We start from the raw sequence: 17,611 nt of genomic DNA on the forward strand, positions 1-17,611 counted from the left end.
AAGTACCTTTTGACAGGCGCTGTCTATGTTTTTACTTGTTGCAATTTTAATAAAAATATATATTTTTTAAAGTTTTGCCAGCCTGAATTATTCAAAGCATGTTAATCTATGCCTGTAGGATAACTCAGTGTGACAGGTTGGGTTAAGCCCTGGTGAATGCACAGCACATTTTATGCTTCCAAAGTTGCTAAAAAAAAGTTTCCTTTGATTTAGATAATAGTAATTCTTCTTATTGAAGTGCTGTGAGAAGCTGAAGCACTCTTTATTAATATTATTGCACTAAAAAACTACAGTTGCAAGTAAGTAATATTTTTACACCAGACTGTTATATCATTTTAAAAAGATACACACCGGTGATGTAAGTCTGAAATACGAATCATTGTGAATTCTGTTTACCCCAGAGCATATCAAATAGATTCAGGCATCTCCAAATTTGCTCCAGTGCTGAACATTACAAATACCATAAAAGATGGTTGGTGTAAATTTAAGGCATGCCACGCAGCACTGTAACAAATATTTGTCAATTTGGTCTCTGAATAAGACTTTGCTTGTTTGCACAGCATTTTTGAAATATGCTTTCCCTATTCACTCCTACAACAGATTGCCAGCCGGGTGCTAAAGATACCCCTATCAAAAGTCTACATTTGTGAAACTTGTACCACCACTGTTCCGAACTCCTGCCCATCCGGAGGATCAATTGGAACTGATGTTTATGGAATGGCAGTAAAGGTGATTCGATTGCTCTATATGATACCGTTCTGTTTTTAAATGTCACTTTATTTACAACATTTATGTTTTTTCTCTGAGTCAGAATACAAGTCCCTTTATATGGTAGCTTACTCTCATCACATTGTAACTGCAAATTTAAAAACAACAAAGCAACATGGTCTTTCCAATAGTCTCCACAAGGTTATCATCATTGAAAGTGTTTGAAAAGGAAAGAAGGATACTGATTTAAAGAGAGTGAGTCCCTTAGATGTATTAATTTGTTCAGGTGTGCCACTTCTCAAACGTGTTTTAAAATGTATTAGAGGAAGCTTTTAATTAGTAGGCACAAGTGGTGGAAGGTATGGCTAGGTTTTCAAGGGCTTGAAGACCCTAATGAACACAAACTCTGCAGAATCGTTGTTCAGTTTTACTCCTTCAAGAAGACCCATACATTAAAGGCAGAAGACTGGGTTGGCTGCTCAGAAACTTTGTAATGAACCTTAGGAATCCTTTAAACGTAGGACCCATATGTGTAAGAAACATTGGTGTATCTAGGGCAATCCTATCTGGGTCGGATCACGGCGCAGTACAATCCTGGATTACAATCACAGATGAGAAATTGTAATGAAGCGCGCTGCTTTACTACACATCTTTTTTTGTATTGGTGAGAAAATGGGTCCCCTACCCCCATGGACCACAATATACAAACAGAGTCATAAATTGAGGTCCAGGAAAAATGTAGATGGGTGGCCACTAAGCATGGGCGTAAAATCCGCTCCGCTCGCGGATTTTTCGGATTTTCGGCAAATTCGCAATCCGCGAACGCTCGCGAATTTGTCGAAAATCCGTGAATCCGCTCGCGGCGGATTTTTTGCTTGGTTGCGGCGTGCGGCGTGGTGCACGGCGTTCACTTTCCGTCATTTTAGCGTTTGCCGAGTTGTTTTTCTTTGCGAGTGACGCGCCATTTTAGATCTTGCTGCGTGTTCCCGCGGGAGTTTGTCGCCCGCGAATACGTACTCGCGGCTTGCCACCTTGCACAGCACACCTCGCGAGAGTTCGCAATTGCGAACACGTAGTTGCGGCGGAAAGGAACAATCTCGCACTTGCGAAATAGAGATTTTGCAATTTCGCACAAGAAAATCACCAGCAAACAGGATAAACCTTCAGAAAATTATGATTTTTATCAGAATCACTCCTCAGGTTGACATTTGCATGGCCTTTTTTTTTGCAAGGAGTCCATTTTGGGGGGGGGGAGTAAGGAAGTGCCCCACAGTCTCCAACTTCCTGTTCCTGTCCAGCAGGCTCCTCCCAGTGCTTTGTCCATCTCCTGGTCACTTTCATTTGGATCTGGAGCTGGAAGGATTACTTTTTGTGGGTGCTGCTGGATATTTGGATTTGAGGCCTTTTTGACTGTCTTTGGATCACTTTTGGATTAGAAATCAACTTTCACAAGTAAGTTTGTTTGGGGCATTACAGTTGCTGCAAGTACAATTTTTGAACTTTTTCAGAAAATTAAATAAATGATATTGTGGGTAGCCACAGTATCCAGTAGGACCAGGGTTGGTTATGGGTGCATGATACAACTGTTTTGTTGAATTTAAACACCATTGAGGCCATGGATGGGCTGGGATTGTGCAGATTTTATTGTTTTTTGTCGTTTTTTTGGGCCTGCTGGTGTGGCCCTTTGCCCAGGGGTGGTGAGTGTTGCATGGGCCTAGTCTTTCTGTGGGGTGTCTTCTTGAATTTAAACATAATTGAGGCCATGGATGGGCTGGGATTGTGCTTATTTTATTGTTTTTTGTCGTTTTTGGGGGGCTGCTGGTGTGGCCTTTTGCTTGCCCTGGGGTGGTGGTGGTGCATGGACTGAGTGTGCCTGTGGTGTGGTCTCACTCTCTTTGATGTAAACATCATGGATGGCATTGGATTGTGGTGATTTCTGGCTGTTTTTCTGTTTTTTGGGGGTGTACTGTTGATGTGGACTGGCCATGTGGGTGGTGGTGGTGGCCATCTTGAGTGCTGGCTGGTACAGGCAACATGTGCTTGGGGTGTAAGGGGGCCATTTTGAGGAGAGGCAGTGTCTGAGGCCTGCACTTATTTTGCCTACTTTTCATCCCTTATGCCCAGGGGTAGTGAGTGTTGCATGGGCCTAGTGTTTCTGAGGGGTGTCTTCTTGAATTTAAACACCATTGAGGCCATGGATGGGCTGGGATTGTGCAGATTTTATTGTTTTTTGTCGTTTTTTTGGGCCTGCTGGTGTGGCCCTTTGCCCAGGGGTGATGAGTGTTGCATGGGCCTAGTCTTTCTGTGGGGTGTCTTCTTGAATTTAAACATAATTGAGGCCATGGATGGGCTGGGATTGTGCTTATTTTATTGTTTTTTGTCGTTTTTGGGGGGCTGCTGGTGTGGCCTTTTGCTTGCCCAGGGGTGGTGGTGGTGCATGGACTGAGTGTGCCTGTGGTGTGGTCTCACTCTCTTTGATGTAAACATCATGGATGGCATTGGATTGTGGTGATTTCTGGCTGTTTTTCTGTTTTTTGGGGGTGTACTGTTGATGTGGACTGGCCATGTGGGTGGTGGTGGTGGCCATCTTGAGTGCTGGCTGGTACAGGCAACATGTGCTTGGGGTGTAAGGGGGCCATTTTGAGGAGAGGCAGTGTCTGAGGCCTGCACTTATTTTGCCTACTTTTCATCCCTTATGCCCAGGGGTAGTGAGTGTTGCATGGGCCTAGTGTTTCTGAGGGGTGTCTTCTTGAATTTAAACACCATTGAGGCCATGGATGGGCTGGGATTGTGCAGATTTTATTGTTTTTTGTCGTTTTTTTGGGCCTGCTGGTGTGGCCCTTTGCCCAGGGGTGGTGAGTGTTGCATGGGCCTAGTCTTTCTGTGGGGTGTCTTCTTGAATTTAAACATAATTGAGGCCATGGATGGGCTGGGATTGTGCTTATTTTATTGTTTTTTGTCGTTTTTGGGGGGCTGCTGGTGTGGCCTTTTGCTTGCCCAGGGGTGGTGGTGGTGCATGGACTGAGTGTGCCTGTGGTGTGGTCTCACTCTCTTTGATGTAAACATCATGGATGGCATTGGATTGTGGTGATTTCTGGCTGTTTTTCTGTTTTTTGGGGGTGTACTGTTGATGTGGACTGGCCATGTGGGTGGTGGTGGTGGCCATCTTGAGTGCTGGCTGGTACAGGCAACATGTGCTTGGGGTGTAAGGGGGCCATTTTGAGGAGAGGCAGTGTCTGAGGCCTGCACTTATTTTGCCTACTTTTCATCCATTATGCCCAGGGGTAGTGAGTGTTGCATGGGCCTAGTGTTTCTGAGGGGTGTCTTCTTGAATTTAAACACCATTGAGGCCATGGATGGGCTGGGATTGTGCAGATTTTATTGTTTTTTGTCGTTTTTTTGGGCCTGCTGGTGTGGCCCTTTGCCCAGGGGTGGTGAGTGTTGCATGGGCCTAGTCTTTCTGTGGGGTGTCTTCTTGAATTTAAACATAATGGGGGCCATGGATGGGCTGGGATTGTGCTTATTTTATTGTTTTTTGTCGTTTTTGGGGGGCTGCTGGTGTGGCCTTTTGCTTGCCCAGGGGTGGTGGTGGTGCATGGACTGAGTGTGCCTGTGGTGTGGTCTCACTCTCTTTGATGTAAACATCATGGATGGCATTGGATTGTGGTGATTTCTGGCTGTTTTTCTGTTTTTTGGGGGTGTACTGTTGATGTGGACTGGCCATGTGGGTGGTGGTGGTGGCCATCTTGAGTGCTGGCTGGTACAGGCAACATGTGCTTGGGGTGTAAGGGGGCCATTTTGAGGAGAGGCAGTGTCTGAGGCCTGCACTTATTTTGCCTACTTTTCATCCCTTATGCCCAGGGGTAGTGAGTGTTGCATGGGCCTAGTGTTTCTGAGGGGTGTCTTCTTGAATTTAAACACCATTGAGGCCATGGATGGGCTGGGATTGTGCAGATTTTATTGTTTTTTGTCGTTTTTTTGGGCCTGCTGGTGTGGCCCTTTGCCCAGGGGTGGTGAGTGTTGCATGGGCCTAGTCTTTCTGTGGGGTGTCTTCTTGAATTTAAACATAATTGAGGCCATGGATGGGCTGGGATTGTGCTTATTTTATTGTTTTTTGTCGTTTTTGGGGGGCTGCTGGTGTGGCCTTTTGCTTGCCCAGGGGTGGTGGTGGTGCATGGACTGAGTGTGCCTGTGGTGTGGTCTCACTCTCTTTGATGTAAACATCATGGATGGCATTGGATTGTGGTGATTTCTGGCTGTTTTTCTGTTTTTTGGGGGTGTACTGTTGATGTGGACTGGCCATGTGGGTGGTGGTGGTGGCCATCTTGAGTGCTGGCTGGTACAGGCAACATGTGCTTGGGGTGTAAGGGGGCCATTTTGAGGAGAGGCAGTGTCTGAGGCCTGCACTTATTTTGCCTACTTTTCATCCATTATGCCCAGGGGTAGTGAGTGTTGCATGGGCCTAGTGTTTCTGAGGGGTGTCTTCTTGAATTTAAACACCATTGAGGCCATGGATGGGCTGGGATTGTGCAGATTTTATTGTTTTTTGTCGTTTTTTTGGGCCTGCTGGTGTGGCCCTTTGCCCAGGGGTGGTGAGTGTTGCATGGGCCTAGTCTTTCTGTGGGGTGTCTTCTTGAATTTAAACATAATTGAGGCCATGGATGGGCTGGGATTGTGCTTATTTTATTGTTTTTTGTCGTTTTTGGGGGGCTGCTGGTGTGGCCTTTTGCTTGCCCAGGGGTGGTGGTGGTGCATGGACTGAGTGTGCCTGTGGTGTGGTCTCACTCTCTTTGATGTAAACATCATGGATGGCATTGGATTGTGGTGATTTCTGGCTGTTTTTCTGTTTTTTGGGGGTGTACTGTTGATGTGGACTGGCCATGTGGGTGGTGGTGGTGGCCATCTTGAGTGCTGGCTGGTACAGGCAACATGTGCTTGGGGTGTAAGGGGGCCATTTTGAGGAGAGGCAGTGTCTGAGGCCTGCACTTATTTTGCCTACTTTTCATCCATTATGCCCAGGGGTAGTGAGTGTTGCATACTTGCATGTCCGTAGTCTTTCTGTGGGGTGTCTTCAATGTAAACATCAAGGATGGCATGGGATTGTGCTCATTTTTCTGTGTTTTGTCGATTTTTTGGGGTGTATAACTGAACTGATGTTCCTCTGTCTTCCATTGCTTTTAGGTGCACAAGAAGACTCAAGAGAACCACCAGTGCCAGGAAGAAGTCCTGCAGCGGTGTGTGCAGCATAACGTCACGCGACGTCACGTCTGGACACAGAACCCTCTGCAACTCGTGCAACTGCTGCCTGCTGACCTGCTCTGAAGAGGATGGCCCCAAAAAAAGTAACCCGTAGCTCCTCTAGCAAGAAAGGTGCCAGTAAGGAGCAGAAGAAGCAAGTTACCAAGGAGACTGGTGTGCCGCCCGCCCCTTTTTTTGGGAGTAAAAAAAAAAGTATGCCTGCAGCAGCAGCAGCGGGATCTGCTGGGGACCAAGCTGGCAGCAGCACCCCCGCTCCATTGGGCTCAGTGCCACCACCACCACCACGCCAACTTAAGTCCAAGCCCTTGAGTGCTGCAGAGACAGCCAGTATAGTTCTTCAATCACCATCGACCAGTGATGTTGGCTCATCGCAAGAAAGCAGCAGCAATGTCCCTCAATCAACACAGGTTGTTGTAGCTCATCTGACGAGTGTTGAACAACCACAGCCGCAACAACAATCACATGTGCAAGTACAAGCCCAAGTACATGTGGAAGGAGAGGCAGCGCAAGGAGATGCGCAAGCAGAGGTGCATGGAGGGTCACAAGTGCCCACAATAGTTGTTCCTCCCGAAGTAGGGGCACATCAGGAAATCGACAATCAAGGCGAGGTATCATTTGAGGAAGCCACTCCTCCTGATGATCCTTCATTGTCTTCCACACCCCTAGCAAGGAAGAGATCAAGGGTGGTGTCTACATCCTCTTCAAGCACACCTCCTTCTGATGATACGGATCAAACTTGGGAACCAGCACCACAGCCGTCTGAGAGTGAGGCACACCATGATCCAACAAAGGTAGTTAAGCGTAAAAGGAAGCTCGTCCAAAGTCTCAGAGTTATGGAGTGTGATGAGGCTCAACAAGAAGTGGCGATACTGCTGCTGATGAAGACTCTGCCAACGACGACCCAGTCATCATAAAGGTCACTGCAGCCCCAGCGGGCATGCAGCAAACAGACATTTTGACCCTAGCCCGAAGAGCTGCTGCGCGTGATGATGATGATGATGATGTTGTCGATGAGGAGGCAGTGGAAACACCACAATCATTGGAGTTAAGTAGTACACCAACTCGTCCCGCTTCCATATTTCTTTCTGGCAAGAAGAGACCTCCGTCAACCTCGACCTTAATTAGTGGCGGTGAAAGTGCAAAACGTACAAATGTTGGGCAATCCAGATCCTCCACTTCATCTGGCATTAGCTTCATGACCACCACCACCAGTATCGCCGCCTCCTCCAGGTCCCACAGACACTTCAAGTCCCCAGTTTGGGACTTCTTTACTGTTTGTCCCAAAAATCCAAAGTTTGCCATTTGTACCCTTTGTAAGCTTGAAGTTAGTCGTGGTAAGTCAGGTACCAACTATGGTACCGGCGGCCAGAGTGGTCATCTTGAGAGAAAGCACGCTGTCAAATGGTTTGCGCACCTAGATGCGATCAAGAAAGGCCAAAATCAAGGAAACGTTGATGTTTCATCTGATGATGACGAGCAGGAAGAAGACGTGTCAAACACGTCCCTTACACCCAGTACCCCTGTCAGCAGCACACCCAATGTGAGGCACACTAAGAGTGTTGGAGCGAGTGAGACACCAACGCACAAAAGTTCACCAGCGAGCAAAATTGGGTCAACGAAGTCATTATCAGCCCGTAAATGCTTGGTCCAGGCCAACATTAGAACAATGCTTACTTCAGACGTGCCATATGAACGCAACCATCCACTGACGCGTCTGTATAACACTAAGCTGGCTAAAATGCTAGCTGTGGACCTTCTACCTTTTTCTTTTGTAGAAGCGGTAGGTTTTCTTGAATTAGTGGCAACGCTCTGCCCTAAATGGAAAGTTCCGAGCCGGTTCTATTTTGCCAGAGTTGCGGTTCCAGCACTACATGAAGATGTGCTGCAGGTGATTGGGGCAGCTTTGCAGAAGAGTGCTGTTCACACAATACATCTGACAACAGACATGTGGACCAGTGGCCCAGGCCATGATTACATGTGCATCACTGCACACTGGGTCTCTTTTTCAGGTGTTAAAGCAAAGCTAAACGCAGGTGTTGACCCGGACCAAGTTTTCAAAGCTGCTCGGAAACATGCAACACTAGCCATGTTTGGCTTGGAGAAAAGTCACACAGCAGAAAACCTTTTGCAAGAGTTTAACAAAAAGGTCTTGACAATGCTATCCCCCCTAAAACGCAAGATTGGTTATGTTTCCACGGATAATGGCTCCAATGTAGTTAAGGCCATGTCGGAGGGTGGCTATTTCAGAGTGCCATGTTTGGCGCACTGTATCAACCTGGTAGTTCAAAAATTCTTGAGTGATAGAGACAGTGCAGCGTTCGCGGTAATGGCCACCTGCCGCAAAATGTGCAACCATTTCAGCCATTCTTTTAAGGCCCGGAAGCATCTGCGGAGACTGCTACTTCAACGTAGAATGCCAGTGAAAGCACTCATCCAGGAGGTGGCAACACGTTGGAACTCAACCTTCTACATGCTTGAGCGTCTGTATGAGCAGTATACGGTACTCGATCACTATTTCTTCACAGAGGGTACATCTCAGAAGGAGGACCTGCGGATGAGTGTTGCGCAATGGGACATAGTTAAAAGCCTGACAGACATGCTTCGTCCTTTTGAGTTCTTCACGCGTGCAGTCAGCCAGGAGGACTGTAATTTGGGAAAAGCTATCCCATTGTTGTGCATGCTGGAGCACCAACTGATGGCGGTGTCTTCTGAGTTTGAAAAAGAAGATGAAGAAAAAAAAAACATTTCATTTTGTCAGAGAAATTATTAGAGCGCCTACGTGGTGATGAACGTCTTCAAAAGATCAAGTCAGATCAGCATTACATTTGTGCTACTATTCTGGATCCACGCTACAAAAAGGCGCTGGCAGGCGAAGCATTCTTTCCTTTTGATGATGCAGATGTTCAAAAGTACAAACATTGGTTAGCCTTGTCAGCCAAGAGGTTTGAAAAAGAACGGCAGGTTATTGAAGGAGAAGCCAGTACATCAGCATCAGCATCAGCAGGCCATCCCCAGTCACAAGAATCCACTTCTGCACCTGTGGCTGGGGCACAAGTGACCTCTCAGCCGTTAAAGACACCGGCAACTGGATCATCTGCACCACACACAACAAAAACAGTGGCTGTTGTAGAGGATTGGCTAAGTTTGCTTGGGTATGGTTCTCGAAAAAATGTCACAGCCACAGCAAAAAGTAAGCAAAGTGGAGGAACCGTTGATGACCTTGAGTCGATGGTGCAGGACTATATGAATGACTCAACAGTGGTCTTTCTTAATGAGGAGCCATTGCAGTATTGGCATGGCAAAAAACAATTGTGGCCACAGCTCTACAACCTGGCTATAAACTATTTGTCTTGCCCACTCGCAAGTGTGTCTTCTGAACGTGTTTTCAGTGCTGCTGGTGGCATTGTAACTCCCAAACGGAGCCGCCTCTCGCCCAAAAATGTGGAGCGGCTGACAATGATCAAGATGAATCAGCACCTCATACCACCAGATTACAAAGTACGAGAAAGCACGCCGCATGAAGACGAGGAGGACGGCAACGTAGATGAGGGGATTTTTTCTCTGTTCGGTGGCACTGACCTCATCCAGCCTGAATTCGCAGAGTATGATGACGAAATCTTGTTCTTATTCCCTGACACCGAGCCCTGAAAATGAGACAATCAATCAAGAACTTTCTTTTTCGTCCTTATTCACTTTTATTCCTGTGTGCTTTGTGTCTCTCTTTCTTTGTTTTGCACAGTTAATTAAATTCAAACTTTAATCACCTAATCCCAAAAACAAGACCATCATCAGAACTGTCTTCACTTGTTTGCTTATTGCTTTGAAGGTGCCGCAGTCTACATTCCTCAGGTTCACAAGTTCCGAAGAACATGCTCCTCTATCCTCCTCCTCCAGACTGCGATTTCCCTCCAAGCAGAGTGCTGGATTACGCCCAATGAAGAAAGACTCAGCACTTGTGGGGGTGTTGTACTTCTTTGCGGGTGAGTTGACGGATTTGGGCCCATTGCTGTGAAGCTCTAATAATGGACAAAAGTGTTTTGGACCAAATATGAGGTGGAAATTTCTTGCCGTTTTTGCTGACTTGCTTGCCTTTGAGGTGCTCTTTGGCGGGGTTCCGGGGGTTTGTGGGTAATTTTTGGTGTCTGTCGAAGCACTGCTGCGACAGTCTAATCTTGATTGCATTTGCTTTTCAGGAAATCCGTGGTGGAAAACAGGAGTTATGATGATTGATGATGATGACCTAGCTGAACAGCGCCGCATTTGGACCGAAGGCCGAGAGATATTGTAAGTATGAGATTTAGCTTTTTCGCTGTTTGGGGGTGTTGTCGGGTGGTTTTTTGCGGGTGGGTTGGCGCCGGCGGGTCTTGCCTGGGGCATTCCTGGGAAGGTCTAATACCGGATAGAAGTGTTTTGGACAAAATCCATAAGGAACAGCCTTTTTTTTGCTATTTCTTCTGACATCTTGCTCAATGTAGCGTTTTGGGGGGCTTCCTGCTGTTCGTGGGTGGGTTGCGGCCGGGGTCTCTGTCGAAGCACTGCTGCGACAGTCTAATCTTGATTGCATTTGCTTTTCAGGAAATCCGTGGTGGAAAACAGGAGTTATGATGATTGATGATGATGACCTAGCTGAACAGCGCCGCATTTGGACCGAAGGCCGAGAGATATTGTAAGTATGAGATTTAGCTTTTTCGCTGTTTGGGGGTGTTGTCGGGTGGTTTTTTGCGGGTGGGTTGGCGCCGGCGGGTCTTGCCTGGGGCATTCCTGGGAAGGTCTAATACCGGATAGAAGTGTTTTGGACAAAATCCATAAGGAACAGCCTTTTTTTTTGCTATTTCTTCTGACATCTTGCTCAATGTAGCGTTTTGGGGGGCTTCCTGCTGTTCGTGGGTGGGTTGCGGCCGGGGTCTCTGTCGAAGCACTGCTGCGACAGTCTAATCTTGATTGCATTTGCTTTTCAGGAAATCCGTGGTGGAAAACAGGAGTTATGATGATTGATGATGATGACCTAGCTGAACAGCGCCGCATTTGGACAGAAGGCCGAGAGATATTGTAAGTATGAGATTTAGCTTTTTCGCTGTTTGGGGGTGTTGTCGGGTGGTTTTTTGCGGGTGGGTTGGCGGGTCTTGCCTGGGGCATTCCTGGGAAGGTCTAATACCGGATAGAAGTGTTTTGGACAAAATCCATAAGGAACAGCCTTTTTTTCAAGGTCAAATTTTGTTCTAAAACACAGTAGTACACCTACCTTGAGGGGAAAGATCCGCTATAATATTTTGGCCATACTTATTGATCCTTAAAAAGGTGACTCAGACAGAGCACGCAATTTAAAAAATATTGTACTGTCTATTAGGGAAATCAAAGTGTGACTTTTTGCACCACACAGCGTACATACCTTTTATTTATTTATCAGTGGTATTGTAATAGCACTTCCTGTTTTCCGTTCAATAATTACAGGCCGGGTTTCAGTCAACATCCGCCAGGCAGGCAGTGGACAGGGTGTCTTCTGTCAGTGGTCACCACATTGATGGACGAAGCGTCAGCTGGAATGGAGGAGTGCCGCCAATAAGAGGAATTGTTTGCTGCATGCTTATTACTTACCAAATTCAACAGGACAACTCCAACAACATACGCAATACAGATACAGTATCCATTGTTGTCTTTTATTCTATGAGTGTGACTGCATGTGCTTACCTTTAGTTTGTAACCAAAGATTGTCTGTATCTTCAATTATTGTTTGTCCATGCTCTGCTTTTTTTTTCTTCTCTCAACAAAACCTACCCAAAAAGAAACCCCCATTCCCATCCATTTTACAAACCCTAACCCTCTTCCCCCGGGCTGTGTTGTTTTGCTTGATGTCTGACTAAAATGACATCAATAATTCCACACACTTGCTGGGGAGGATAAGGTCATAGCAGCAACAGGCTGGTGAAGGAATACGAGGATATCTTCTAGACTTACTCAGCTTCAGTACTATATCTTCTAGTAGTAGTAGCCAATGTCAAATAAATTCAACGCAAGTACTAGTTATACTTGCAAGCAAATACTTTACCATTTGTTAGGCTACATTATGGCACTGTTCTAGTGTACTGTCACCTGCTATTTTCTCGATCGTACCGTAACCGTTGTAATGCTACAGTAAGGAGGACAAACAAGGTTTCGTTTTCTTTTTTTCCATAGGCATGCAACTGCCACTGTGTCACACCACTAGTACCACCGCAATGAGGAAATGTCACCCGCCCAGGATTGACAACGTTAATCCCCATTTCACCTGGAGCCAGCCCTGGGCCTAGCCCTAATTTCTAACACAAATTACAGGTAAGATAAGCGTTTGGTGGGAGGTAGTATAATGGAGTATTATTTCGGAGTAGACAAGAGATTGACGGTTGTACTACTAAAGTCCTACGACTGTTCAGGAAAACAAAGTTACTGTTACACCCCCGCCCCCCACCCACCAGACTGAAAAGCAGTAAAAAACAGGTATGGTCAGATAAAGTTGAAAAATATATTTATTTAGCCCTAACAAAATAATCTCCCTCACCCACCCTAACCCCAACGATTGTCTCTGAAACGTCCCAAAACAATCCCAACTCCCAAATCCCACCCCCCAAAAGTCTATAAAAAAAGGGCAAGGGACACTCCACTACTGGAGGGTGCTGGTGCTGGTGCATGATGCGGCATGGGCATCATACTCCTTGCGGAGGGTGGCAAGCTCGGAGCGGAGGCCCTTAACCAAGTTCTTATACCTCAGGACCTCCTGCTCCAGGTTGGACATGCGGACTCGTAGGCGGCGTTGGCGGTCCTTGCAGCTCCTGTGGGGGGCAGCTGGTATTTCGGTTGCTTGGCGGTGGCGGTCGTCTTTCTTAGCCCGGCTCGGTCCCGCTGGCTTAGTCACGGAGGAGGATGCAGTGGTCACAGTCGAGGATGTCGTTGTTGCACCCCCGCTCGACTGCGTTTCCTCCTCCTCCTCCAGGGCCACCAGCCGCCGATATTCGGCGACTGTGGCCTCCAGCCTCCGTTGCCGGGCCAATCTAGCCTGCTCCCTCCTTGTTGTTGATTTGGAAGGAGCAACTATATGAAGAAAGAAAGACATAGTCTGTAACCAATGCTCCTTATTAATAACACAAAGTGATTGAGCCGAAAGTTGGGTCACAGAGTACAAGTAGCAAATTGAAAGCACAGTACATAACTATTGAGGACAGTATCTATGTAACCTCCCACTTCTGCATCCTTGCTCTAACAGTAGTGGTAGTTTAATGAACTAATTCTACGACCACTATGGACTTCCATTACAGTCGACTATGACAGTACACCAGTCTTATTCTTCTTCTTCTCTCTTGTTTAGGGAAATGGGTACGTTATCTTATGCAAGCCGGCAGAATGACATGGACAGCACAGTGAACTTGCACCCGAGAAAAAAAGTTGCACACCATGATGAGTGAGACAGACTTGCGTTACTGTACCGGTCCAGTACATGCAGGTGGTGAAGCTATTACTTTTCTATTACGGGTGGCACTGAGAATACTCTGTTACAAGGGCTACTGCTTAATTAATTTACCTTTCACCCTACAGTGCAAATGAGTACTAGAAAAGGAAAATGAAGAAGCTAACTAATTTGATTATCTATCACTTCACATGGGACGTATTTAATGACAGATGAGATGACTTTAGGTGCTTTGCTTAATATTGAGTGAACAGTGATACACCCACACATGAATGACGTACTACAAGTAAACTAAAGTTATTAAGAGAGGTACGGAGTGTCCACCGTAATAACCAGATATATGCTGTGAATGCAAACGCAATACAAAGTACTGCTACTATTCATGGTAGTATTGGACACATTTACAATTTCTTTTCCTTGCCTTCCCTGCACTGGAACGGACGTGCGGGTGCGGTGGTACATGCTCTTCAAGGTAACACTTACTTCACCTGGCGACCATCTACTCTCTCTAGATACACATGTGCTATCTAAGAGTCAGAGAATACCATGCTCCAGGCATCCATTCAGTCAAAGTATACGCACACATACAGTTTCTGTTTCACCCACCCAGGCTGCTGTCCTTCCACCCATCCTTGCTTCATCATTGACCCAGCCATGCACCATACCATATTCTTTCCTTCCCAGCCACCTCGGGGGCCAAGCAAACACATATCGTTCTTCTTTGCCAGCCATCATACAAGTTCGCGTCCCACTTACTTACACCCTTCTTTCGCTTTTCGTTCATCCCATCCATCACGTTCGTCTAAGAACTTATTGGGATTCTTCTCACCAAAAACTTCACAGCTAAGTCGAAGTACATTTCGAGGAGGCTACTACCTGGTTGATTTGTAATTGTAATACACCCGTGCAGAAAGCACACTATGCAGTCTTCAATCTCAATAAGTAAGGAATATATAGCTTACCTGTTTCCGCCACCACCGTTTGATCCCCCACAGGAACGTCCGCCGGCTCTTGTACCGCCTCCTCCCCAGAGGCCTCCGAGTCCTGGTCCAACACAGCCACCTCCGCGCTGGCCCCGTCACCAGATGTTACACCTACAAAGTACATTTAAGAATGTTAGAATACACCCCTCACTACTATATAATATTTGGTCTAGGAGAAATGTTAAAAAAACAGAATACAATGTAATAATTTGTGACTGTCTACTCCATAGTAAAAATGTCCCATTTTCCAGGGAAGGCTGTTGTCTTGCTGCACTTTTATGCACAACTGATGAATGCTTGCTTTTGATTTTTAACACGCACCACTTTTTCTCCTAACAGACAGAAGCTTGACTCCTGAGTCCTAAGAACACGACCAGGATCAAGTTCAAACCAGGTGAGAGCTCGGCTCGACCACAAGAAATGTGTCCAATTAATCATCAGCACTAACCACTTTTCCGTTTTCAGTTAAATAGTTTTATGACAAAGTAGATTTTAATAAATGTGTTTACTTTTAATAAAGCTTTTAAACTTAAATAGACTCTGTGGTTTTTGTTCCTCCAGACTAGAGTGGATGAGCTAAAGGTTTTGGAATTTTTGCAAGCATGAGTGCCTCTGACACTTCTTGACTGTGCTGTGACTCCGTACTACTCTCTTGTCCTGCGTACGATAATCTAGAGATCATTGGGGATCTATAATCGGTGACTTCGGGAGCTGAATGACTCTGCCACACTATCTAGTCAGTAAGGAGACAGTGCATAGAGGTATTGCTGAATATAATGGGAGTCCAATGGAATTGCCAAATGTCCAATCTTAGTTAGCTACACAGACAGACTAATAAGAATAGTCTCGTAATACCACAGGGAGTCATATTCGAGGCAGGATAAGAATTTATATCCAGTCTACAAGAAGATCAAAGACGATTTAGAAAAAATCGAAGGAGGAACGCTAGGAAAAAATAGGTACTGTTTATTAAAATGTAAACTTACTGGGGCCAGCAAAGGAGCCCTCGCCTGCCCGATCCTGGCCTGCATCCTCAGCACCCTCCTCCTGTGTCCTCTTGCCCATGGGGGGAGCTGATGTACAACATGAAAGAAAGAAAAACCAGAAAACATGGATGAGATTTTTCAACCAAATCAAACATTTCAAAAGAACAATAACAACATATTTTGGAAAAATAGGAAATAGATAGACAACTATTCCACGGGATCTATCTCATGTGGTATACTACGTTATTCGTATTGCCTGATTTGCGGAACGTTGACTTAGAAAGTTCCTATGTAACTCAATAAACAGACTACTAAAGAGGTTTGCCTAGGCCTGGCACTGCAGGCAGCAGTGCGCAACACGTGACAGACAAAGTCCATCCTGCTTGCAGATCAGTGAATACTCAAACTATCAATCCACCCGCCACCACCGCCACTATTTCTTCTTATAGCCATGTGTCTAAAGGAAGGACTGGACGTCAGTCTGTTGGGGCTGATAGAAGTCCCTTGCGGAAGTTGCGGCTCGTTTTCCTCCATTGTTGCGTGCCTTTTCTGACGCAGCGGCAGAACAAAAGACTCGCCATGGTGTTGGTGCGGCGTATATATTAAAAAAAAACACATATGGCACGTTGTAAAGCCCTGCGCCATCAGGGGGCGTTCCGGCGCAAGGGAGGGCGTACCTGCGCAGGAACGAATCCTAAAAGTGGCTGAGGGAAATCTACAAGATGTCAATCAGTCACTTTTAGGACAATGATGCATGACTCAAACCCTGCGCGCTTGAAGCCGACGTACGGCTTGATGCAGCATTGGGGAGATAGGGTACCCCAGAGCATTGCTGGAGCTGCGCCATCGTTGGCACGCAACTCCAGCAATGCGCTGCCTTTACGGCACAGATGCGTAAGGCTTCTGTGACGTTTTGGGCCAATGGGTGGTGGTGGCATGGCACACAATTACTGCCGCATCCCTGCTACTTTGCAGGGATGCGCCGGTAATTGAAAATATGACCCTTACTGTCTAGCATTACGCAGTTCTTTTCTTTACACTACACTCATACATAATTTCTCAGGCCAATGAAATGCTTCTGAACACAACATACAAAACAAAGAAGCATAGTAGCAAGCAAGGCTACTGAGAAGGAGAACAGTGCACCTGAAATGCATAGAAGATTTTGAAATATAATTTACCTCAATGTAATCGGCAGCATTATTGCTCTTGGTAAAGAACAAAGATTTGCAAATAACAGAGCAGGATAAAACAGAGTAGTAAATGTACTACTACTACTACTCACCAAGCCCGGGGACCTCTACGCCGAGCGCGTCCAGCAAGTCCCGCTCCCGGTCCATGACATCGGTCCAGCGGTGGGTGGCCTGGTTATATGTGCGCCGGACCCCAGAGATCTTGTACATGGCCCGGCACACCTTCTCCCACCGCTTGCGACGCTCCCGGATGCCATAGCCGGTCGCGATCTTGCCGCCTCCCAGGATCGTCTTGGGGAGGCGGCGCTGGACATGGAAGATCAGTGCCGCCACTTCCTCCGCGCTGAAGATCTCCCTCGGGACCACTTGCTCCCCCCTTAAACGCCCGCACGGGAGCCGGGCACGGGGTGCGGGACCCTTCCCCTTCTCAGGGTGCTTCCCGGCTCCCTTTACCATGGTCTGGGCAGAAATAGAGTTAAATGATAAACAAGAAATAGAATAGTGAAGAAGAAAAGAAAAGAGTTTAAAAAAGTAGTTTAAAAGTAACTAAAAGCTGCAGAAAACACAAAAATATAGAGCTAGAAAAATAGAGGGATAGATAATAAGTAAAATTAGATCAAAAAAACTTCAAACAAGCAAAGGATGGCAGAGATTGAGAGAGGATAGAGAAAGCATGCCCAGAACCATAGCAATGAATGAGAAACAAGATGGCCGCGCCCGTTCACGACCGCGTGGGTAAGTTCGCGCGAGATTTTCCTTGCGAGTACGCGCGAAATTGTACTAGCGAGCAGCACACTTTGCGAGATTACACATAGCGGGCGGAAACGGAATTACGTCACGCCAACAAGATGGCCGCGCCCGTGTACGACCGATAGGGTAACTTGGCAAACGTATAGCTAGAAGCGCCTCGCGAACACGCGCAAGATCACGCAAACATACACGTCGCAAAAAAAACAATTTTGTATTCGCACGTATTCGCGGCTTCCGAAATCGATCTCGCACGGATTCGCGCCCCAAAAAACGCGCGAAATTGCAGAAAAAAAC

The 17,611-nt window shown here is 46.5% G+C and overlaps 1 protein-coding gene across 1 annotated transcript in view; it reads left to right on the forward strand.

Moving 5' to 3' along the window:
- LOC144822537 (aldehyde oxidase 1-like) overlaps positions 1–17,611 on the forward strand; it is a 661,088-nt gene that overhangs the window by 504,520 nt on the left and 138,957 nt on the right. The window contains exon 28 of the mRNA XM_078680183.1: positions 601–729. Within this exon, the coding sequence (XP_078536309.1) occupies positions 601–729 (129 nt within the window). The remainder of the gene's footprint in view (positions 1–600; positions 730–17,611) is intronic.

The sequence above is a fragment of the Lissotriton helveticus genome, chromosome 3_1 (genome assembly GCF_964261635.1).
Source record: "Lissotriton helveticus chromosome 3_1, aLisHel1.1, whole genome shotgun sequence".
In the NCBI taxonomy this organism is placed as follows: domain Eukaryota; kingdom Metazoa; phylum Chordata; class Amphibia; order Caudata; family Salamandridae; genus Lissotriton; species Lissotriton helveticus.